The following is a 26,457-nucleotide window of genomic DNA, read 5'->3' on the forward strand; positions in this document are numbered from 1 at the left end:
ATTCTTCTCAGAAATTGAGAAATGGCCTGGTCAATTCCAATTTGAGACCTTCAAAAAATGCAAAAAAAAAAAAAAAAAAGATAAATGCCAAAATTGGGTTACGAAATTGCAATACAATTTAACATTAGTGTCTAATTTGAATCTTTTAAAATATGAACCCAACTCAAATAGCACTACTATCCACAACCCCCCTTAAGGTGACCACCCCAAAAGTTTCAACAGAATGGGAGTAAAATTTTAGGAAAATGGACTAAAATAAAGAGAATACAAAGAGAGAAGTAACAAGAAGTCAGTATGGAGATCACTATCTTGGGACTCTGATAACTGGGTACTAGGAGAAACGGTGCAGGAACAAAGCAGAAAAGAAAGAAAAAAGGAAACTAGGAAGACCTGGAGTATCACTTATAGTAGTAGTCTCAGGCACACTGGGTATCAGTGCTTGTTCACTTTCTACTGATACAGCCCTGAGGAACATCTCTCATGCGTTTAGTAAAAGGAATCTGCAATCATCCACTAGGTGCCCAATGAACATAAGGGACTGTGCTGGGAACTGAGGAATGGGAGTTACGATAAAAAGTTACGATAAAAAGAATTGTCTGTTGAAATGTGTTCTTTGCACTCTCTGGGAAGCAAATAAGGAGGTAAACAGGTCTCAAAACAGAAAAGGTTATTAGCTTCCTAGAAAGACCTTCAATAACAGTTGTCAAACTCTCCTAGAATAACTTCAATGGCAAGGTACCTAATTTATAGGTAAGTGCTTAGAAAGTCAACATACATAGGCAAGTACTTGGAAGTTGGTATTAGGATCCCATTGTGCTAAATTCCTTTCTTATTTACTAAGTGTTATGTGGTGTTAACTACTATACCACAGGCGTCAATAGCCACCATTCTAGCTAAGAACTTACAAGATATGGGGGACGCCAGTAAGATCACTGCCTCATGCCTCCGATAACTGGGTGGGTGCCAAGGGAGTGTCTCCTAAACTGAATCTTGAAGGAGAAGCAGGAATTAGCCTTCTACAGAAAGACACCAAGAGCGCTGCAGGTAGAGGACACGAACTGTAGGGTAGGAGAGGTGGGTAGATGGGTCAGGAGTAACCTGTCTGGCCAAGGCTTTTTGTTTGGTATAACCCTTCTCCCACATGCTTCAATCCTGACTCCAATGATAACTGACAATAACCTTAAATTTCCGTAAGAATATTTGGTGAATCACGCTTCTGAGATACCTACATCATGGTGGCCCAAAGTCCGTTGCTCGGAAATAACTCTCCATCATTTTAATAAAAGGCCTGTAACGCCAGCCTTTATTTTATAAATCCATCTAGAAGTTGGGAACTGTGAAGGGAAGCGGGTGGACAAACGTCACTGGCCCGCAGGATAAGAGCCGAAAAATACCTGAGGAAAGATTTTGAGCGGGGGGAAAAGGCCTTGCTGCGCAGACGCTGCGGTGGGCGAGCGCATGCGCAGCAGAAGACGGAGCGTCGGGGGCTGGACTTTGGGGAAGGGGGAGCGGCGCACACATCATGGCGTCCAACATCTATTTGTTTCGCCAGCGGATCAGCCGGTTCGGCCAGGTGCGGCCGAGGGAGGCTCCTCCCCTTCCCTTCCCCAGCTCGTTTCTCGCTTCCCGGGCTGCCCCTTTCCGTCTCCGCCCCAAAGCCTCGGCGAGCCGCTCAACCGCCGCCGCCCCGCCCCGCGGCCTCCCGGGTCCGCCTCCCGGAGCCGGCCCCGCCTGCCCTTCCTCGCCGGCAGGCTGCTGTGTCTCGTCGGTCCCCCTCCTCCTCCGCCCCGCTGTCCTGATTGTCTTTCCCTCCTTCCCTCAGAGGATGTCCTCCTTCCAGCTCAACCTCAACCCGCTCAAGGAGCCGCTCGGTTTCATCAAAGTCCTCGAGTGGGTAAGTGCAGCCCGCGCCAGCGAGGCCGGGAATTATGCTTCTGCTTCCGCTCCCGCTCCGGCCCGGCCAGCGCCCTGGGCGAGTAGGCGGGGAGCCCCAGGAGAGGGGGCGCGGCCCCGCTCGCACGGACATGGAGGTCGGCGCCACCCCCGGGACGGAACAGGATAGGCAGGCGGGGAGGGCACGAGAGGCCGCAGCCTGGGCCCTGGCCGGCGCGGGGCGGAGACGCCGCTGTCGGCGTTAAATCACTAGTCCCTGGGCTGCCTGTGTACCATGCGGAGCCACTCTGCCATAGTGAAGCTCACCTCCTGGTACCCCAGTGGCAGTGGGAGTTCAAATTTCTCTTTGGCTTCACTGCTTCCCGCAAAGGAAGAGAAAACTTCCTGTTGCGGTCTAACCGAAACCCTGGTTGGCGCTGCCGCTGCAGGTCCTGTGGAAAGAGCCGGCCTGTGCTTCTTTGCCTTATGCTGACTTGAGTACGCTCCCTCGAAAGTGATTTGACGTGCACTCACTTCTTAATTGCTTTTAAGATGGGCTTCAAATTATAAATGGATAAAAATAAACTGTGGGTCTGGAAAGCGGGCGGGGATGGTGGCGGGGAAGCGGGATTAGGGAAGTGGGAAGGTCTTTTAACAAAACGCATCTAGCCAACCCAGTCCACCTAAACACATGCTCGGAATCACCATCACGTTAAAATATTTCTAAGCAACAGCCTACAGTCAGCTTTCAGTCCTTTCCTGGGGAACGTTCAGTCATTAACATCAAAGGATACTTATTAATTCGACCTTGGCAATGATCAGTCACTTGGAAGAGTTAGTGAATACACCAGGCCCTGCAGATTTCCTTCAGACTTCATGGCCTAGTATGTATTTTAGTGCTCATTTTGAGGCGCGCATTAATAGGCAACTGGCATCCGTCCAGCGTGTACAGGCAAGTTGTTTTTATAGTGAGCAAAATTTACATCCGTCCTCTTTAACCCTATGTTTTAGTGATATAGTGGCGAAGAGTTAAGAACTCCCCATTTCCTGTTTTACAACCTACCCAGGATGTTTTTTAAAGAACAGAAACTCAAATTCTCTTATGGCTACTCAATCTGATTTCCTACCTATACCCAGTTTCCTACCTTTTCCCCAAAGTTTCAGTTGTTTTATGAAAACTGAAATAGTGCTGATTTGACACAGACATCAACTTTAAAGACCCATACATGTATGTACTTAGGATTCTATAAACCTAGTCCAGATTTAAATATAAAGAAAATTATTATTTGAGTATAAATTGCAGTAGAAAAATCACATTTAACTAAGCTAATCAAATATAAAGGTTAAGAAAAAGTCTTAGTAGATTTCATCTCGTTGAAGATTCTAATTAAATTTACAATTTAAATTTTCACCTAAACGAAGAGGCAGTGTATATTTGTGCTTATATTATTTGTCCTTTTTTAAAAGACATAGACTTAACTTTTTTAATATTTCAAAACCAGTAAATTTATTAGTGATTGTAGATCTGATATATTTTGAATAATATTTTTTAAGCTTTTCAAGGAAAAACTGTTAGTTTGAATAAGTAATTACACAGGAGAACCATTTATGTAAAGATCATCATTAATAGTGTAGCGAACATTCAACAAATATTTGAGTATGTATTATATATAGTTGCTGGGGTAAGCACTAGCATACAAACATTGTCTTTTTCTCATAAACTCTGGCCTGCTAAGTTTCACTAGTGGAGGTATCAGATAAGCGGTTAGATATATGGGTCTAGATTTTAAAAGACAAAAATATGGGCTAGAGATTCAACAGATATCCGCCAGCAGAGAAGAGAAGGAATGGTTTGGAAGATGGAGAGAAACACCTTGGCATCACTATTAGAATTTCAAGAAAAGAGTACTAACTATCGGATGCAATAGAGAGCTTAAGCAAAATAAGGGCTACAATGCATCCCTTGGTTTTGGTAATCAGGCTCTTGGCTTTTTTAAGAGCAGATTTAGTAAAATCAGAAATCAGTATGGTGGTAGGCTGAACCAATGTATGGTAAGAAGTGAAGGCAATAAACCACTATTTGACTGAAGATGGAAGAAATTTGGTGGTAACCCATCTTAAAGATGGGAAAGACTTAATGGATTTGTGCGCTATAGAGAAGAGACTTGTGAATACAGTTGTTGGAGGTTAAAAACAGAGAGGGGATGCATGATATAACAAGGTCCTAGAGGAGAAAGGCCCATTGTAGGAATTTTTAAATGTGTTTTGAATGAATTGTTCAAGTTTCATGAGACGGTGATTAAAGTGTATTGGGGGAGAGGGGTTACCTCTAAAAATAGTAAGTTTACAAACAAATGTAATATCTGGATAAAGGCTGCCTACCATTCATATAACTAAAAAAATAATAATTCTCCAAATCAGCTTCTCTCTAGCAAGGTTCTCAATGATGTTAGACTAAGAGAGATAACCTGGTCATATGTAACTTTCAAGGGGTTACAAATCTGAATGTCTCACAGGCATGAAGGCAAGATGCCAGTAATAGTTATTGACAGAATAAAAATGCAGTTGCCGAAGTATAAGCATTTTTCATTTTGCTTCTTAACTACAGCCACCATACATCTTTTTTCCATTATTTTCCCAGTTTACTCCTGGCCACTAGTTAAGGTGCCTGGTAGTGGCATTGCCTTCATTCTCTTTGTGTAATTCAGCAAAGGTTGAATTTTTGTTGCATTTATATGGGAATATCAATACTTGACAGGGCTTTTGGTACGATTAAGCTAATATATAAATACGTGAGTGATGATAATGTACTTGAACAGTTCTTGGTTGGTTCTTCAGGACTGAGATACTGTGTTTCTAGAAGACTAGACCCAGAGAGTGGATGGGATTAAGCCCTATATGGCTGACATACATATCTCCTTCAAGATCAATATGACCAACATCCATGTCTCCTTCATGATCACTGAGTTCTCTATTAGATATTTCAAACTTTAGAAATGATATATGCTTTTCATTTGTGTGCATGTTTTCCTGCTTTTAGCAGCCCATCAAGGTGACAATATAAAATTCACATACCTTATTGTGTAGAAGTTAAACACAGAAGTAAAAGTCTCGGATTAATTTTTATCAAAGCAGTCTTTTTAAAGTATTTAAATTTTACTTTGGTTCTTCATAGTCAGTTACCCCTACTATTTAGATCAAAGTTTTTCATTAAAACAATTTTATCTATTTTTAATATTGAACACAGCTTTTCGGACTTCTTGCTGCTATCGTGCGTAGGGTAGACACTGAACAAATGTTTAGCCCTTAATGAATCTAAATAATATCCTTTTCTAATTCCACACCAAAAAAAATTATGGAAGAGATACTGTTTGGGGAGAATCCAAGGAATTACAGACTAAGCAGAATTTTAGAATTTTTAACCATCTGAATATTTTTGTCCGTGCTGATCAAGTTTATTCTAATATTAACAAGAGATATTTATTGAGTGCGATATATGTGCTACAGCTTTACCTGTATTTTTTTATTTAATCCTCTGATAACCTGTGAGGGTTGTTATTCTCCATATGACTGAAGTTTACAGAAATTAAGTAATTAACCCAATATCCTATCATTATTACTTCATCCAGGATTCTTTAACAGTCTCTTCTTAGTTATTGTGATAATTCACCTTTGTGTTTCTAATTGTTTTTTTAATAAATTATTGAAAAGGCTTTAAATAAAAACATAAAGTACCTGGAGTAATTTTTTCTTGTTAGATGCATGTTTATAAAATATTAAGAGTTAAAAACAAGTAAGTCTGCTTGATTCATTTATCAAGTTTGAATTTTTTTCTGATTTTGTACTTATAGCTTTAAAAACATTACTAAGGGGTAAATTATTATCCAGGAAGACTAGTATGAAAAACCATAAGAAAACTGATAACCATTTGAGCATTACATATATCAATTTCTTTAAACTCAAACTTTCAGAAATACATAATAGATTATTTAATATGCATAATGTTTAGCTATCCCAAGTAGATCATAAGATTTCTGCAAACAGGGACCATGTTTTATCTTAATTTTGTGGTTTACAGTATAGCACAGAGGAAACACCCCAGAAGACAGAAATTGTATTGTGGAATGTAGGGAATGGGGCATATACATACAGATGTTTGTCTCGTCCATTTGCTTAATTTTTATATTTTGAGGTTATTGGTATGTATGTTTTCAGGAAACTTATCTTCCTCTTAACCCTGCCATTTGGATTCATTTTCCCCTTCTATTATGGAAAGGGAAAAAGGATTTCAAATAGCATTTGGTGCCTGCTAGGACTTAAGCTGTTAATAGACTTATTGACTCACCCCCTATACCTTTAACTCTTTTATTTCTACCTGGAATCTTCTCAGTATTTACCATGAACACTCATGTGGGATAGATCAGATGTAATTTTCATAGACAAAATATATGTGTTGTCAGTGCTTTCAAAACACATAAACGCATAAACACTCACCCCTGCACATGCTAATAGCAATACTTAATAAAATACAAAAGGGAAAGTTCTAATACAATGGTTATCACACACTATGGTCTCAGAAATCCATTATATTCTTAAATATTGAGGACTTCAGGGAGCTTTTGTTTATGTGGGTTGTATATTCATATTTACCATATTAAAAATCTAAGCTGGTGACATTTTAAAAACATTTATTTATTTTAAAATAGCAATAATAAATCACTTGAAGGCTTGAATTCTATCACTGGCAACAAATCCTGCATGTTTTCCTTGAAGTAAAAGGCTTACTTCATATGTTTTTGAGAAAAATATGCCAGATATCGAAATAGGAATAATATTTTTTTGTTTGTGAGTTGTTCTTTCAAGTAAAAATGGTGTTCCAGGATAAAAGCAACTAGTTCAGCCTACAGTTCAATTGTGTAAATCAGGGGTCCCCATCCCTGGGCCATGGACTGGTACCAGATTATGGCCTGTTAGGAACCAGGCCGCACAGCAGGAGGTGAGCAGCCAAACTTCATCTGTATTTTCAGCCACTCTCCAGTGCTAGCATCACTGCTTCAGCTCCACCTGAGATTGTCAGGCATTAGATTCTTATAGGAGCATCAACCTCTGGTGCCAGAAAGGTTGGGGACCACTGGTTTAAATGCTTTCCCTGGAGAAGATGAAGTTAATTGGGTCAAGATGGTGGAGTAAGTAAACACCGCTTGTCTCTTCTCACAACATCAGAATTACAACTAAACTACAGAACAGCCATCGTTGGGAGTCACCTAAAGTCTAGCTGAACAGAAATCCTGCAAGTGGGGACATACAGAAGAGGCCATTTCAAAGCTGGTAGGAGTGGTGAAGAAAGAGAACAGTCTGGTCCAAAGCCCTCATCTGGCAGTTTAGAATTGGGAGGGATATATCAGCTGTGGAGGTCACCCTGGAAGAATGAGTGAGGGGTCCCAACCAGAAACCGGGGTCCCTAGCCCAGGGTTCCAGTGCCAGAAAGAGAAGTTCATACAACTTCTGACTGAAAAACAGCACAGACCGTAGATGAGTGAGACAGAGGGCTGCTGGAGTCTCAGGCATTCCCCTTGAAGGGCCCACACACTGACTTACATAGTGATAGATTCACTCTGAGCTCCTGGGCTGGGGGATTAGTGCAAAAGGCCCCAGGGACTTATGGGAGGAACTGAATTGTTAGGCTTCGGGGTGAGGACTAGAGGGTCAGCTTTCTCCCAGACGGAAGTGCTGACAAAAACCATCATTCCTTTGTTAGGCCCTCCCTCTGCCCAGAAGGCACCATATCAACCTGGCTAATACCACTTGCCCTGCCTTAGTGACTTTCTCAGACCCTACCCCACCCAACTTTTGGGCCCACCCAGGTCATTTCCAATGGCTTTTCCATACAAATGGCCTGCGTTGACTCATGTAGCAGACTGTCATAAAATCTTTCAAAGATTCGTAAAATCAGACAAGCAGCATCTGGTCTCAGTATACCCTCTACCTCTTGCGGAGCAGCTCCAAGCCCAGTGCGGTGGCAGCCATCTGCAGACTGCTTGGTGACTCGTGCCAGGTGGTCCTGGGCAGGGTACAGCCTGCAAGTGAACTTGACCTACAGTGGGGTCCTTCACAGGAGGACCCAGGGCTGACACACCCAGTTGCCAGCTTTGGATCAAACCAAAGCATCACCTGGGGCTGCATCTGAAGATGACAAATCCAAAGGGCAGACTGGGCAGGCACCAGAGCCCCACTAATGCAAATCTTGCTCCATAGAGTAAGCGCTTCACTGGCCAGTCCTCAGAACCAATCATTACTGAGGGTCACTCTCCCATTGACATGCAAACAACAACCAAGGCTCAACAACAACAGGAGGGCACACACAACTCATACGAGGGACACACTTGGAAGACCTGGCTAGGATGACCAGGACAACTGTGCCACTGGGCCCCATAGGAAACCTACTACATAAGGCCAGTCTGCTAAGACCAAGAGATATAGCAGCACTACCTAATACTTAGAAACGCAGAAAGGCAGCCAAAATGGGGAGACAAAGAAACATCCCAAATGAAAGAACAGAAAAAAGCTCCAGAAAAGAATGAAACAAAATGGAGACAAGCGATCTACCAGATGCAGAGTTCAAAACTCTGGTTGTACGGATGCTCAATGAACGTAGGGGAAGAGTAGATGAACTCAGTGAGAACTTTAACAGAGGTAGAAAACATAAAAATGGAGAGAGAAAACAAAAAAGAACCAGTGGAACTGAAGAATATAATGAATGAATATATTACAGGGAATCAAAACTAGATTAGATGAAGCAGAGAATTAAATCAGCAATCTGGAAGATAAAGAAGCAGAAAACATCCCATCAGAACAGCAACAAGAAAAAGGAATCCAAAAACATATAGTTTTAGGGGCTTCTGGGACAACATCAAGTGTACCAACATTTGCATCATGGGGATACCAGAAGGAGAGAGAGAAATCAAGGGATTAAAAACCCACTTGAAGAAATAGTGATGGAAAATTCCTCTGGTTTGGCAAAGGAAATAGATATGAAGCCCAGGAAATAGATATGAAGTCCAAACAAGACAAACAAAAAGAGGTCTACACCAAGACACATTAAAATGCCAAAGGTTAAAGACAAAAAAAATCTTAAATACAGCAAGAGAAAAGCTGTTAGTTACCTACAAGGCTCCTATAAGACTGTTAGCTGACTTTTCAACAAAAACTTTGCATGCCCAGAAGGGATTGGCACAAAATATTCAAAATGATGAAAATGATGAAAAGCGAGGACCTACAATCAAGATTACTCAGCAAAGCTATCATTTAGAATTGAAAGACAGATAAAGAGCTTCTCAGACAAGAAAAAGCTATAGGAGTTCATCACCACCAAACCAGCATTACATGAAATGTTAAAGGGACTTATTTAAAAAGAAGAAAAAAATATGAATAATACATATCTATCAACAATTATTTTCAATATAAATAGATTAAATGCTCAAATCAAAGACATAGGGTGGCTGAATGGATAAGAAAAGAGCCTTACATATGCTGCCTCCAAGAGACTCATTTCACATCGAAGGACACACAGACTGAAGTAAAGGGATAGAAAAAGATTTCATAAAAATGGAAACAAAAAAGCTGGGGCAGCAACACTTACAGTAGTCAAAATAGACTTTAAAACCAAGGCTATCACAGAAGACAAAGAAGGACCCAGTCATCCCACTTTTGGGAATTTATCCAAAGAAACCAAAATCCCACTTTGAAAAGACATATGAATTTATATGTAGAATTATTTACAATAGCCAAGATATTCAAGCATCCTGGCTGTCTATCAATAGTTGAATGGATAAAGAAGAGGTGGTATGTATATACAATGGAATATTTCTTGGCCGTAAGAAAGAATGAAATCTTGCCATTTGCAACAATATGGATGGACCCTAGAGGGTATCGTGCTGCATGGAGTAAGTCAGACAGGGAATAACATATGCCACATGATTTCACTTACATGTGGAATCTAAAGAACAGAGTAAACAAACAAAGCTAACTTATAGACACAGGATTTTGTTGATTGCCAAATGGGAAGAGTGTTGGGGGGATGGGTGAAAAAGGGGAGGTAGGTAAAAGAGGGGAAGAGGTTAAGACCAAATCTAAGGTTACAAAATAATCAGGATATAAAGTATAACAGGGAATATAGTCAGTAATATTATAGTGACTATATATGATGTCAGATGGGCACTAAATTTATTGGGGTGATCACCTTGTCAGTTATATAAATATCTAATCACCATGTACACTCGAAACAAATATAATGTATGCCAACATTATTGAAAAATAAAAAAAATTAAAAAATATAATGTGTTTCGTTAAATCTAAAAAAGATAATAAATGCTTTTCCCGGAGACAACCATTGTGCTTGGTATGCAGTGAAAATGTTTATTTGTACATCCTATTTCATCATAGAATATTAAGATTCAAAGGTCAGGATTTAATAAAATAATTTTTACTGTGTCATCAAATGCATTCTTAATTAAAACGGGCCTTTTTTTAACTGCAACTGCTTGACAATTTGATGTTTTCACTGATTTTTAGAAAAGCCCAGCAGTTTACCCATGAATGCTTTTGCTCAAATCAGTGCAAATGTCAGTATAGAAGGCAAATAATGTTTTAGTAATATTATGAGAATATTTTTGACCTTATGGACTCCCTGAAAGAGTCTTGGGTACTCTCAGGTCTACAGATGACACATTGAGAATTGCTGTTCTCATATAAGGTAAACATCTTTGGGGACCAGCAATGGAACAGAAAATATGGGTGAGAGAAGGACTGGTACCAGCTCCTGGAAATAAATCTGGAGAAAAAGTTTCAACATATTGTCTGGATTTATTACTTAAATAGAGCTGAGTACTTGAAGAAGTAGAGAGATTTAGCTTCTGAACTAAGACCTGAATCAGTCTACCTGCCTATTTAATGTCTGGATTTGTGATAAATATTCTCATATGTTGGCAGTTGGGGGGTTCCATCCGAAGATGTGCTGTTTGTGAGCTAGGGGTTTCCAAAGGCCAGGTAGAAATGGCCATAAAACTACCAGACATGCAGAGAAGGCTATAAAACCACTAGACAGGGATAGAAAAGGGGTAAAATTTTTTTCACTTAAAGGCTCAAATTACATCAGTGGTAACAAATGACAGACTCACTTCAAGATAGCCAGCTAAACAATCAGGATATTGAATCACTTCAAGACATTTAAAAAGAAAAAAAATAGAGCGGTCTGAAATGACTTTAAAATAAGTACATTTAGGTTCCTGGAGATTTGTAGTTCCATACTCTAGTTCCATAGCTTACCAATTGTTTAAGAATAAAAGTAACATAAAGATGTTCTCAACATATAGTAATAATTAACAAAAGACTTAGCTGTTTATTTCAGCAGGAAGTCAAGTTTAATTATGATATAAATTATTCTTAAGGCATGTGGAACTGTACTAGCAGGCTATTTAGAATTTTCTATGGTTGTGTTTTATGAGCAGAGAGAGTAGAAAGGTGAAACTGAAGCACTTTGTAACTGACTTCAGTGCTCAGTGGGAATAAATAAATAGCATCAGTAACTGTTTTTTAAAATGAGTATCTTTAGTAAATACTTCAGGCTGACTCATAAAAATACCTTTGCTCTAGGCTCTAATCTTTGGGATTTTAAAGGCGAACATGCTGTGATAGTTCATTTTAAATACTAAATGATCATAATGATCATTTGATATAGTAAAGAGCATATATTTTGCACATAAACAATATACTTTTCTGTTTCTGAAGATTTCAGGTACACATTTCATTTTCCTAAATTATCCTATAATATCATTTTCCTAAACTAACACTTAAAAAGAAATTTAAGTAGATGATACCAGATTCATGATGAAACTAAATAGCAGTGCAGACCCTGCAACTAGAAACATGTAAAGGACAACCATAAAACATGTAAAAGTCACCCACAGATGAGTACCAGTGTTCCCAGTATAACCCTCAATGAGCTGAGCAGGGTGTGGGAATAGGAGCCAGGACTGGGGTGCTGGCTGTAGGATAAATAACTCCTTGAAAATACTAGGAGTCCTCAAACTTTTTTTTTTTTATCATGAACCCCTGTCAGTGTAAAATTTTATGCACAGAGCCCCAATATGCATCTATAACTTAGATGCATATTTACTGTCAGTACCTTAAGGCATAATACACACTGAGGGTAAATTTCATATATTTGAATTTTATTCAGATACTCATCTGATAAATTTCTAATTATTCCTCCTCCTACCTTCTTTTGATCTGATTAAGTAGCATCTCTTTTTACCTTGTAATGTAGCTGATGAATATAGTTCATATAAGGTGTTAATCCTTCTATTTTCTTTTGTACATGAGTTTTTATATTTATCTGGTTTTCTGTGAAGATATTTTTATAATATAAGTTCATTGATTACTTGTAAATTCTAACATACATCTTGACAGTTGTTGAGATACTAGAGCAGAGTTCCCCAACCCCCAGGCCATGGACCAGTGCTGGTCCATTGCCTTTTAGGAACCAGGCTGCACAGCAGGAAGTAAGCAGCAGGCCAGTGAGTGAAGTTTCATCTGTATTTGCAGCCACTTCACAGCGCTAGCATTACTACCTCAGCTCCACTTCAAACCATCAGGCATTAGACTCTCATAAGAGCACTGGTCCCTGGTGCCAAAAAGGTTGAGAACTGCTATACTAGAGAATGGTGACAATCTGGAAAGCACATGCCCTATCTTAAGTATCATCTCTCTCTCAATTCCATGTGATTGTTGCTTTATGGAATACTCCGAAGACCATGCAAATGTATCTGCAGGCCAGGTTTCAGCCATGGGCTGCCAGTATATGTAACTTCTAATCTAAATCAGAATAGCAGTAGAATGGGAGAAGTGAGGTGGTTGGATAATTTACATCCAGACTGTTTTGTACTCCATTTAGTAAAAGTATGTAACTTGGTCCTTTTTTTCCATAAAGTAAAGACCAGAATCACAAACATAAATTTATTTATTCTCATGACAAAAAGGCAGCTTTGAAATGATAGTTATTTAAGACTCTTAATATGGTTTTGTTTGTAGATTATTGGAAATTGGTATTTTTTTCTTCAATTAAACAATTAGTGCCAATTTGCTATGTGCCAGGCCTTCTGCTAGAAAGTACTAAAAATCCCATCTAAGACCAAGTACAAAGACAAGACAGTCTGCCAAGAAAGAGATTAAGGCATAGTCTGTAAAAAGTTACTAATTTTTGTATTAAGTGGGAAACTAGTTTTTATTTTTGTGTTTTGGTTGAAGGATGAGCTTTTTAGAGAATGAGGTTGGGAGGTGGGGCAGTTCCTGGTAGAAGAAACATATATAGCCAAAACATAAATACTGGGTGTGTTTCAGAAACAGTAAGTAATACAGTGTGACAGAGTCCTACAGTACCTGACAGGGAGCTAGTGCACATAAATCTAGAAAGATTAAAGTTAAGGCTACCTCGGCCATGCCTCTTATGCCAAATTAAGAAGTTTGGGGGGGGGGGTTGGTTTTTTTTGTTTGTTTTTTTCCCCTAAATTTAGATACAGAAATCTTTGAGGAAATCCCTTTTAACAGGGGAATCACATGACCAGATTTTTATTTCAAATCAGTGTGACATTACTAAAGTAGCTCTTTCCAATAGAAACAGTACAAACTACAAATACAAGCAACATAGTAATTTTAAGTGTTCTACTAGCCACACTAAAAAAGTTAAAAAGAACTGGGTGAGATTAATTTTAATAATATATTTTACTTGACTCAGTATATCCAAAATACTGTTTCAACAAGTAATCGATATAAACCATTATTGATGAGATATTTTACATTTTTTATGTGACATTTTTATAATCTATTGCATATTTTACATTTACAGCCATCTCAATTCAGACTCGGCATTTTTACAGTGCTCTCATTAGCCACATGTGGCTTTTGACTACCTTACTGGACACTGCAGCTTTAGAGCCCACACTATAAAAGATGAATGTTTATGGGAATGAGATTAGAAATGAGAGGACAAGTATGTTGCATTAGTCAGTGAAAAATAGTGAGGGCCTAAACAAAAATAGAGGCAGGATTTATGTAGAAAGGTAATCAGCTTTTAAAAGAATGGCATCATAATGCAGTCTTAAGCAATTTTTTTTCACTTCTCCTTAGGTTTCTGTCATTAATTCATGTTGACTTGAGAAGCTATAGTTTATATATCTCTATTGCTCTATAACTTACCATTGTAAGTATATACTACCATATTTTATCTATTTTTTATTGCTTCCTCCCCCCATATTTTAATATAAATAGTGGCACTGTGCGCATCCTTATGCTTGTCCTGTAGTACACATGAGCAAGAGTTTCTCTTAGATCTGAATACTAGTAGACACTAATTCTTTGTAACATTACTGCAGATACTTTCACCTGGTTTCTAGCTTGTTTTGAGTTCAAAAGCTGACTTTCGATTTTAAAAAATTTTTTCTGTAGTTGAATTTAACAGTCTCTTGTGATAGATTTTTTTTTTTAATCTCAGATTCTTCCTTTATCATCATAGATTTTCTTTTATTTTCTTTAATTTTTTAAAGACTCATTTTTACATTTACATATTTAGGCCATCTGGACCATTTGTTGAACAGTCCTTCCTTGTATTCATTATCTACTGCTACATAACAGATTACCTCACACTTAGCATTTAAAATAATAGACATTATCTCACAGTTTCTGTGGGTCAGGAACCTAGGAGCAGCTTAGGTGAGTGGTTCTGACTCAGGGTCTCCCATGAGGTGCAGTCAAGTTGTTGACTGGGGTTGAAGTCATCTCAAGCCCCCTAGCCATGTGTCGGCAAGCCTCAGACTTTACACTTCCAAGGCCACTCACATGATTGCTGGTAGTAATGGTGCCTCACCATGTGAGTATCTTTATAAATTGCTTGAGTATCCTCCCAATGTGGCAGCTGGCTTCTCTCAGAGTCAGTGGCTCAGAAAAGTGAGAAAAGAAGACAGAAGTTGTGATATCTCTATTACCTACTCTCAGAAAGGACATCCCATTCCTTCTACCATATTCTATTCAATAGAAGCAAGTCATTGTGTCAGCCCACACTTAATGGGAGGAAGATTAATCTCTACCTCTTGAGGGAAAGAGTATCAGAGTTTGTGGACATGTCTTTAAAACCACCACACTCCTTTCCTTGGCCATCTGCAGTGCCGGCTCTGTTAGATAAGTTTTGTCTATACACACAAACCTACTTCTAGCCTTTTCTGTTCGTTGGTTCAATTCATGTATTTCATTTCTCTTTTTTAATCCTAAATGTAGGTACATGTTTTATTTCCTTGATTTATTTCCTTGCCTTCTCTTTTCACTCTGTGTATTCATGCACATTTATGCTGAGTATACATTCTTCTATCTTTACCTCTTAACTCTTAAGACTTCAAACTGTGTGCCGGACATTACTTCAGACTCTTCATATCTGTTACCAGATTCTGTTTCGGGGAAAAAAAAAATTCCTTATAATCCTGATTATGGCTGGGTTCAAGGTCCTGGATTAATCCATAGGAGGCATTATACCACTGTTCAACAGTATAGGCTTCTGGTATCAGATTTGCACTGGATTTTATCAGCTGAATATGTGTGACCTTGAGTTTACATTCTAGAAAAAAAAACACAAATAATTAAGTACAGGCATTTGTAATTACAATAGAGGAAAAATAGCAGTATAAAGAGAATAAATAGGTAGTGTGGGATTGAGGACACTGTTATTCAATATAGTGTGGTTAGGGAATGGCCTCTCTGGTAGGGTCATATTGTGACAAGGAGCTGTGAAGTAGGAAGTGAACCATGTACTGTCCTCCCTTATCCTCAGGGAAAATGTTCCAGGACACTTAGCAGATGCTGTGAAAGCATAGATAGTATAGAAACTTATATTTACTATGTTTTAAACATAGTAAGAGATTAACAATAAAGTAGAACAATTATAACTAATGTAAATGTGGTTTCTGTCTCTCAGAATATGTTATTGTATTGTACTTACCCTTCTTGTGATGGTGTAAAATGGTACAATGCCAGTGTGATAAGGTGAACAGAGGTAAATGACATAGGCTACTATTGACCTTCTGACTATATGTAACAAGCTCTTTAAGGATTCTGTTTGGCTTATCTGAATTGTCAACATTACCACTCTTGAGGGCCATTTAAGAAGGAATGAGTCACATCCCAGGTAGAGTAGTATGGTGCAAAATTTTATCACACTACTCAGAATGGCATCAGTTTAAAACTTATGAATTGTTTATTTCTGGAATTTTCCACTTAATATTTCAGACTGCAGTTAACTGTGTATAACTGAAAGCACAGGTAAGGGTGGACTACTTTATTCCAGGCAGAGAGAATAGCCATTGCAAAGGCTCTGAAGGGGGTTCTTTGAGGACTAGCAAAAAGACTGTTTCGTGTAAAGAGATTTGGCAAGGGAAAAGTAGCAACACGAAGTCAAATAAGGGAGGGATGAACTTTTGTTTTTATTCCAAGAGAACTAAGAAGGTATTGGAGAGTTTTGAGCAGGGGATAAAATTTTCTGTCTTACATTTTTAAAAGATGACGCTAGCTAATATATTGATAGTAGACTAAAGTAGGGGCAAGGACAGAAAGAAGCAGGAGAATCACTTTTGAAGGCTGTTAGTATATAGTTTAGGCAAGAGATAATGATGGTTTAAATTAGGATGTTGTGATGGTGGTAAGAAGTGATCAGATTCCAAATATATTTTTAAATAGAGCCATCTGCATTTTCTGAAGGATTAAGCTCTTGGTCACTATATCATATCTGAATTTTTTAAGTTTTATTATGTAGAAAATTTAGAATATATGAATAGAAAAAGGGATTATCTTTTATCTTCTGTTCAGAGGTGACCATTTAGAATTTTGATGTATAACCTTTCTAGTTTTTGTTGTGTGAATACATAGATATAGACACATACACAGTGCAGTGTTCAAACAAACTTTATATGCAATGAACACTTTTCTGTATCACTAGATATTCTCCAACATTTTAATTACGGAGTAATGTTTCATCATATGAAAGAATTGTAGTTTATTTGGTTGCCTGTCAACATTTAGGATGCTTCAGTTTTTTTTTTTTTCCTGTTTATAGATAGCATTTATAGTATCATTACATTTTTTAAAGCATATGTATGGTTAGAAAAACAAAATGGCATATCCACAATGAGGCCTTATAATCTCATCAAATAGCATCTCTTTGTCATATAAAAGTCCCTTGGCTTTACAGTTACCCTTGGATTCCAAATACCTCCAAGTCACCCCCTTTTATTTTAATACTAATAAATAAGACTTCCTCTGAATTTCATACTAACATTTAGTAGATACTTTGAGCAAATGTATTTTTATATGGGCTGGTATACTAATTGCTATATATTATATTCAAGGGAAAACAAAACCACATTTGTTGAGAGTTGCAAGTAAATTTTTAAATGTTTTTCACCATCTATGTTTAATTTGTAATTAAGAATTTCTGTACTTTTATAATGTTATATATTTCTGCGTTAGCCAATTTTTAATAACCAATAATTTAAGATTTTAATGATCTGTGTTTGAGGTATAGTAATGCTTCTTCCTTTTTTTTTTTTTTGTCTCATTTTGTGTAGATTGCTTCTATCTTTGCTTTTGCCACCTGTGGAGGTTTTAAGGGCAAAACAGAAATTCTAGTGAGTTGTCCTAAAGTTTCTGACAATAGAACAATTACAGCTACTTTTGGTTATCCATTCAGGTGAGTTATGTTTGTTTTTATGGTTTAATGACTCTTTTTACTTTTATATTGACTCATTAAGATTTCCAGCAATTTATTAATCTTGGGGGGTTGAAAATTTTAAATTGCATCTTCGTTTGTAAATGGTGATCATTGCTACTCAAACTGTACTACATAGACCGGTGCTTGTCTGCAAACTGTTTTCCTGGTCTGTGATGAAATAAGTGTAGAAAATGAGAATAAGCATTTAGAAACTTTTATATGACATTGCCTTGATATTTTTATTCTGTCATCCTACAGTGGATTAGAAGTTTAAAAACAAAACAGAGACTGCTTCATCACTGTAGTGTGAGAAGCCATGATATGGAAGCAAATGAAACTTAGGAAAAATCCAAATTTCTCATGTATTTGCCATTATTAAATAACAATTTTGCATAGTTTTAGCACATGTATTTATACGAGGTGAAGAGCTCCTTTGATTATTTCACTAGCACAAACTTTTATTTTCTTACTCTCAAATTAAAATGAATATTTCGTTTCTGAATTTTTCTATTTGACTTTAATATTCATTGAACAATTTATTGAATGTGTCCAGTAGTTAAGCCAGGGTATGAATCTTCTACTTAACTACTTACTTGACCTCCCTAGGACTCAATTTTTCTGTCCAATAAATTGGAAATAGTACTTTCTAAGGTCGTTTGAATGATTAAGTAAAATCTTACATTAAAGATATGTCAGATAGCAAGTGCTTGGTATCATTGCCTCTCCATCTCCCAAACTTTCTCTTATAAAGTTCCTGTAACAGGAAACTGTTACTGCATCTTTAGTGATAAGTACTTTTGTGGTTTATGAATAGGGAAAATTAAAGACTGTGTGAAGTCAGCAGCTATTTAATCCAGGGTTAAAATGTGAATCATTATAATTGGCTCTCCTGGTGCTAGTACACAGACTCTGTGTCGTAGAATGGACTGTCATATCTCAAATACTTAACTGTTTTGTACCAGCCCTTTTAATATGCTAAATTTTTGTTGCAGAAAAAATAATATGGGGTTTGAAAGTGTTTAATTCAGTCTATATTCAATTTATCATAAATCAGTTACTAGGTATATTTTATAATTCATGTATATATCTTAGGAATATTCTCATTTTCTTAAATATTTGAGTGTTCCCTTTTTTTTCCAAAAGTAAAATGTTTTTAGTATATTTAGGGAGTATTTTTTGAAATATTTCAATATTCTGCCTATGTATATGTCTGTTGGAAGAGTACAGGTAATTCATAAATTAACTTGAGCCTTTTTTTAATAGGTTGAATCAAGCATCATTTCAGGCATTTCCACATGTTAATGTGTGTGATGTAAATTGGAAAAGTTATGTCCTTATTGGAGATTACTCTTCTTCTGCACAATTCTATGTTACATTTGCAGTCTTTGTCTTCCTGTACTGCATTGCTGCTCTTCTGCTCTATGTTGGTTACACAAACCTGTATCGGGATAGTCGAAAATTTCCCATGATTGTAAGTAATCATTTTCTTTTGGTACAAAAATAATTGGTATAAGTCCGTTATATTTGAAATTAAATATAGATTTTCTTATATGGGAGATAAAAATTCTTGACATAGGCCAGTTCAGCATATTTTGACCGATGTTTGCTATGAGGTTGATCTTTCTCCTATTGTCATGTTTAAGCCAAATTTTTTAGCCTGTTTGCAGCATTTTTTCTGCTCTCTAGGGAATACAGAGATTTGTTTCTAACTGTATTTTAACCTGTGAAAAACTCAAATATGTGATAGAGCATATTAAGTTGCAGATAACAGGAATTTAGTAGAAATTAATGCCTTTCATTTGAAGAATTGCTGACTCTACTAATGCTTTCATAACTTTGTTCTTGCCGTTTCTATCTCGACCGCTTTTATACCTCTGCAATGTCATATTGAGCTTAATAGTCTATATCAGGAATCAGCAAACTGTAGCCTACAAGCCAAATCTAGTTCATTGGGTTTTTGGTTTCTTTGCTTGTTTTAATAATGATTTATTTTGGAACACCATACCCAACATTTACATATTGTCTGTGACTGCTTTCAGGTTACAGTAGCAGAGTTAAGTAGTTGTGACAGAGATCAAAGATATTTACCATTTGGCCCTTTCCAGGGAAAGTTTGCTCACTCTTGGTCTAAATTCTTTAGTTCCTTAATCTAAAACCTGACCTAGATAATTCTATAAGAATTCTAGAATTCAGCATTAGTGGCATTCATGAGCTGATTTTGAAACTTTTGAGTTAGCAACAAAGGATTTGGATTGAAGTCCTAATACCTTTCTTGGCTTCAAAGTCTGCCAAGCTAAAAATAAAAATAATCTCTGATATTTAGTTAGTAGAATCTGCCCTGGATTCTGGGTGGCAAATTCAAAGAGAACTCATGGTTTCAAGCTGGACCTTTACTACAAAAGAGTAAGTACAAAGTCAGTATTAATGTTACTGACTTGAAGGGAGAACAAGGGTGTTTTTGTGATACTAGTCATTAATATCTTGAGAAAATACTGACATATGCTAATTATTCATGATTTTTTTTTAAAGGGAAGGCTATTTAAATGTGAAAAAATTATCAAATAAGAACAGGTTATGTTTACTTATTTATTTTTAATTTTTGCTGCCAGGATCATAAGAATACAGATGGTAAGGAATAAAATAATCTTTTGTCATTTATATTTATTTTGGTTTTTATAACTGAGAAGAAATTCTTAAACCTTACATTTTCATAAAATATTTCTTGGTTGTTAGGGTGCCTTTCAAAAAAGCAGACATCAACTATTTAATTTGCAATGCTTAATCAGCAGAAATTACGTATTAGGAATCTGTAACTTCTGTAGACTTTTCAAGCCTTATTTTAAAAGGAACTGTAAAGTCAGATACAACATTTTGTTAAAATTATTTATAATTTAAATTCTAATTGAAAACATTTCTTGCCATTTTGTCATTATCCCAACAAATTTTTAAGTTAAATTTAGCAGTGAGCCCTTTTTCTCATATTTTGTTTAGTAAGCTTTAAAATTACTATGCTTTAAAAGAAGCATTTAAAAAATAAATTAGAAATAATAAAAGCAGCATTTAAGTATTTTTTGTAGAGGGTTTTTTGTCAATAGAACTTAAAACTGATCTAGTTACATTATTCAAGAGGTCAAAGTGATTTTTCATCTCAGTGATCAATTAGTGGTCATATAAAGAACACAAAATTAATTCCTTAAGTGGTTTTTTATTGATATAATACATACTGGATGCTTCTTGTTTATAAAAGTCCAGCTTCTAAATTTTGAATTCTGCTTTTAATTTATCCATATAAATGTAATAAAAAAGTTTTTTTGAGATACCCAAATTTCAAAATATAGCCATATATGACATTGATTTTTTTTTTTTTTAAGTACTCTTCATTAATGAAGACATGCTTTTATTTTAGCAATGTTCTCAATTCTCTGGTAAGGTATCTCTAGGAACATTTCAATTTTGACATTTTAAATCGACTTTAGTTCTCTTTTTAAGTAAATGTAGCGCTTTTTTGTATTGTATAACAGGAGCTTAAGGGTACTAGGCCATGTAGATAATCAGAAATACCATAAACAAACCAAAGGTAGGGTATCCCAAGTCATAATAATCTGTTATGAATCATATCCTGATTATTGGTAGGACTGGGGCTGCCACAGGCAGCTGCAGGTTGTACACTGCAGAGCTCCAGGTGTTCATGGTGCATCTTACCTAAAGTCCTGAGTAGGATAAACGCTATTCTCAGAGGCTCACATTTCCCCCACCTTTCCTCATCCCAGTGTTACTTTGTGCATCATTTTCCGAAAAGCCCCTGCTTTTGAAATATAAGAATGTCATGCCTTAAGACATCAGCAAAGTATATTTAAAGGAAAGAGAAAAAACAGCACATTGTTTAATTAGAAATTAGAAGGAAAAAACCTGAAAATTAAGAGGATTTGCCGTATATTGGTCAAAGCTATGAACTTCAGCCCAGAGAACTTGTTTAACATGCAATAACCTCAAACTATTTATTAGTTCTCCAAAAGGCCATGTATTTCTAGCAAGTGTTTAGGAAATGTCTGCTTGCAGCAAAAAAGTGCAGAAGAGTACAGCAGCAAAAATGCAGGGAGTACCCTTTCAGTGCAAAAATGTAAGCTATACTGTTTCTGTCCTTTTCTTTTTGATGTACGGACCAGTAACAGTAGAGAACTGAAATGCAAAATGCAAATACCTCTACTTTTATAAAATTAGTCATGTCGTTTTTGGTTCTCTAATCCCAAAACATTTATTCAGTTCCATCTTGATAAGTTGAGTAAGCTATGTATAGCAGTTTCTATATCTCATAAGTGGTCACTGGTGTTTATCCTAAATAAATAAAAGCTGGTTGGCAAAAGTAATTAAAAACTAATCAAATTTATTTTTAAAACAAAGTGTTTCTATGATAAGTTAAAGAACCTATATTGGAGCTTAGAGAGAGTTTTTCTGCCATTATGTACAAACTCCTAGCTTTAGGTGTACCCAAATGCTCAGAATATGTAATATTAAAGGATACAAATTTTATTCTTTATTTTACGAGTTCATTAAGAAACCATCCAAAATATTAGAAAAATCAGTCCTATTCTTGGAAATGTAATAAGTAGTAATGACTTTAGTAGAAAATTACTACTAATAAAGCATCTTCAGAGAGATTTCTCTTTTGTTCTTTTATTATTATAAGCATTCTTAAAATTCAGTGGTCATGAATTTACAAAGACAAATCTTTGTGGTGGATGTGTGCTTTCCACTGTTTCATTATCCATGTCATGGAGAATTAGGTTTGACTAAAGTTAGAGTTTTGCCAGAACAATAATGACAAAGCAGAGGAAGGGAGTTGAAAGTATATGTAAGGAATTATAATGAAGGACCTTAGAATACAAATTAAAGAGGGAAATGAGAGCACCAATGAGGTTGAGAGACTGTAAAAGAGTGGTAAGATCAGATTGTAGGTCTTGATGGGGTTAGATGGGTGAAGTCAATGGGGACTTTTGAGGTTGGGGTTCCAGAGGGGGTTGGAAAGAGAAGTGATATTGGGGTGTGGGATGATCGAAGTAGAGATATGGAGGGATACAGTTATTGGTGATAGCGGGGTCTAAGGTATGATCCTGGGAGTGGATGGCGCAGGTATGATCGTGGTGAGGGCTATGTAAAACTTTGATTGTTAGTATAAATATCTTTGACTCCTAAAGAGATGGTTGAGTCTAGTGTTGTAGCTCAGGCACCGGGCTAGTAATAATAAACACCAATGTTTACTCTGTTGACTGTGGCCTTTTTTATAAAGTATACCATGAAGGCCATTTCTTAGTACCATAGGGGTCAATATGATCTCACTTCCTTCATGGATTTAAAATTTAGTCTTTTTAAATTAACTGTTCATTATTAACTTTTACTTATTTTTGCTTTAGGACTTCATTGTTACTCTTGTTGCCACTTTTTTGTGGTTGGTGAGCACTTCAGCTTGGGCTAAAGCTCTTACGGATATTAAAATAGCTACTGGTCACAGAATTGTCCAGGAACTTGTGCCTTGTAATCAAGAAGTGAAGTGTTATTTTGACTCTGTGACTAGTATGGGATCCCTAAACGTATCTGTGGTATGTATACAGTATTTATAAAATGTTCTATTTCACTTATTAGAAAAACTTTACTAGTAATTTAAGAAAACCGTAGCTTTTAATAATCAGTCTCTGGGTGAATATGTCAGAATCTTATAAAACATATAGTTTTTATAACAAAGTAAAGTTTGTTAAGAAAATTAGGAAACAGATTATAATTCTTGTCTTTTCATTAAAGTCGAATAGGCAAGATTTCTACCTGAAAGGCACTAATAGTAGTCGCTAACATTTATTAAAACAATATGCCAGGCGTTACACTAAAGACATTACCCTCATATCTTAAGTTATTCAACAATCCTAAGAGGAATGTGGGAGGTGGTAGTATTATCTTTATTTTACAACCGGGAAAAATGTAGTTCATGTTAATTCACTCAAGTTGACACAACTAGTAAGTTGGCAAGCCAGAGTTTGAACCAAATCTGACTTGATCTGAAGCTATGAAAGTAATACTTTTATGGTTTGTTAAGTAATCTAAAAAATTAGGTCTCTGTAAATTTATGTATTTTTTTATCCACTATTTTACCAAAATACGGATAAGTATATTGTTAAATATAATATTAATATACTAAGTATATTATGTTTAGGGGGGTTGCATGTCTTTTTCAAGAAAATATTCTTCTAGTGGATGAAGTCAGCACAGCCTTTTCAAGCAATTTGGCCAGATTTTTACTTTATAACTTTGTAATTTAAAAGTCACTCTTTTCGCATTTATATTAACTATCTGAGATGGACAGCTTGAGAAATGTTTTTGTATACAGATATATGGAAAGATATAAAGCATGTGGCCTTCAGTAATATAGTATTCAAAGCTTCTTATTCCACTCTTCATTGTCACTATCATTCTTATAAAATAAAAAAATATATTTATATTTCTCATACTTATAAAAAAAAAAACTACGAAAATAGGATAGCTTCAGTTTATTCATCTCTGAGACTTTCATCTTGTCCGATTTATACCTGGGAAGACTAATTTCTTTTTGGTTGACTAATGTAAGATGTGAAATAAAGTTCTTCTGACTCCTTTTCTTTTCTGGCTGCAGCTGTTGGAATAGTGTGATAGTAGGGAGCATAAAGTAGAGAAATAGGAAAAGATACACAAAGGCAGTTTAAAAGAAGGGTTTTAGTTAATTTTTCTAAAATTTAATTCCATCTTTCATTAGTAATGAGCATGCAGAAATAAGATTTCTTTAGGTGTGATTTTATATGTTACAGATTTAGAGGTTTCACTTTATTTCATTGGGAATAAGTCATATATCCAAATTTGACTTTGAAAGATAAAGTATTCTTTTTTTATTCTCCTTCATCTGTAGTTTAAACGTTAAGTGAAATAATGGGTATGCTGCCTGAAAATGTTAAATATTTAAAGGAAAAATAAGATAGGTCTGAATTTTTAAGTAAATATTAGATGTTCATGTTTATTCTCTTTCTTAGATCTTTGGCTTTCTGAATATGATACTTTGGGGAGGAAATGCATGGTTTGTGTATAAGGAGACCGCCTTACACAGTCCATCAAATACTTCTGCTTCCCATGGCCAAGGAGGTATTCCACCTCCTACTGGAATATAATTAAAGGATGAAGTACACTGTCGAAATATATATCTATGCTATGACTTGTTGCCAACATCTTGAGAAGCATTATTTGTTTCCAATAAAAGTAATGGCTTTTTCAACAAATTGGTGGGTTTAAAATTTTGCTGCTTTTTTACATAAAGCCTGTGTCTTTCTTAGAAATTCAAGATGTAAATGTATTCTCACTTGTAAATTTGAAAATTCAGGGGCCTATTATGAGATGATACACATTTTTAAATGAACGGTAGTTTCTTCACTAAGTTGTTTGCTTCCCAAAGTGTTTACACCTTAAGCCTTAACATATATCTTCACTCAGAAGAGTTATATTGTCATATCATAATAGAAAATCTTTATTTGGAATATACACTACTGTAAGTTTGTACAGATTGTATACCTAAGACCTGTCTTTGTTTAAGAAAGCCTTGATTACGTAAATCATATTTAGAAAAAACATATTTAGTTTAGAATTTATATCTGAACATTGTATGTTATGAAAATTTTTTAATTACAAAGACTAGGTATATGTTTTGTTTCTGTTTTTCTAAACGATCTACAGTACTTAATAGGTGTGCTAACATTGTTTTGGGAGCAGGGTTAAAAATTTCTGATAGATGTATAGTTATTTTAGTAATTCTATCTCATGAGATGTAAGCCTCCATTAATTATGCCGGTTGTTTGATAGACTTGCTATATAAGTAGAAAGAACATGGTTCAACAAGATATTTTGATATGTACAGGCATTACTCTTAGTGACATTTGTTTCCTGTCTTTTGTTGCTCATGCCACTTAAGTGCAAGCTGAGATCTAGTCTCCTTGTAAGTAGGGTAAAATAATTCACCTTTTTTTATTCATAGGGCTAAAAAAATTAATATTACCTTTTACTTTTGAAACATTTAACACTTAGATTCAATGAAGTTGCTATTTTGAGTTTGATATTGTGACAATAAGTGCGATTTGGATTTCATGTTTCTTAATGTTTGTTCTTACTTCACAAATGGATGATTAAGGAATTATGCATCATAAACAAGGAGCCTGAGTGAGCTATACTGTGAGTGTACTGTCTTTACACAGATTTAGGAATAATCTGAATACAGGGCTTATTCGCATTTTGCTTACTAATGTTTTTGTTCTACAAGGCCAGATTCCTATTCTTAAACCACATGATTGTTTATATGTGAAACACATCTTGATATTGCCTTGTTTTTGTTGATTTTGTTTATGACAAGAATTGTCAATATGAGAATGTATATCTTTTATGCAACCAACTTAATAAAGAAGTTAAAAGGAGTGCACTGATTGTTATATTACAGAGAAACCTTCATCTTAAAGTCATGAGCAATGCAAAATGGAATTCCCAAAGCAAGAAATAGAATATCATAATAATTCTTTTAAACGTTTGGCAAAGAATAAAAGAGACAGAAAATGCTTTGGAGATCCTTTTTTTCTTTACTCTCATTTTAAAAAATGCCTATTTGTAACTTTCAGGTTAAGTTTTCCTGATAAACCTTTTCTAATTGACTGTTCATTCAATTAGGCACAAGTTTCTTGATTAAGTAAGGGTGTATGCTCAGGAGCCAAACTCTGAATAAATCT

At 36.0% G+C, this 26,457-nt stretch overlaps 1 protein-coding gene across 1 annotated transcript; it reads left to right on the forward strand.

The window, feature by feature from the left end:
- Positions 1–1,709: 1,709 nt before the first annotated feature.
- On the forward strand, positions 1,710–26,152 carry SYPL1 (synaptophysin like 1). Its single transcript, XM_016145872.2, has 5 exons — positions 1,710–1,894; positions 17,535–17,656; positions 18,941–19,148; positions 23,089–23,274; positions 24,727–26,152. Exons 1-5 carry the CDS (start codon positions 1,826–1,828, stop codon positions 24,859–24,861), a joined length of 720 nt encoding a protein of 239 aa, XP_016001358.1. The 5' UTR covers positions 1,710–1,825; the 3' UTR covers positions 24,862–26,152.
- The last annotated feature ends 305 nt before the right edge of the window (positions 26,153–26,457 follow it).

This window comes from Rousettus aegyptiacus, unplaced genomic scaffold (genome assembly GCF_014176215.1).
Source record: "Rousettus aegyptiacus isolate mRouAeg1 unplaced genomic scaffold, mRouAeg1.p scaffold_m13_p_13, whole genome shotgun sequence".
In the NCBI taxonomy this organism is placed as follows: Eukaryota; Metazoa; Chordata; class Mammalia; order Chiroptera; family Pteropodidae; genus Rousettus; species Rousettus aegyptiacus.

Coding starts and splice junctions, on each gene's coding strand:
- SYPL1 (XM_016145872.2), top strand. CDS start 1,826: ATGTCCTCCTTCCAGCTCAACCTCAACCCGCTCAAGGAGCCGCTCGGT. Junction 1,895..17,534: donor TCATCAAAGTCCTCGAGTGG/GTAAGTGCAGCC, acceptor CATTTTGTGTAG/ATTGCTTCTATCTTTGCTTT. Junction 19,149..23,088: donor GTCGAAAATTTCCCATGATT/GTAAGTAATCAT, acceptor TTTTTGCTTTAG/GACTTCATTGTTACTCTTGT.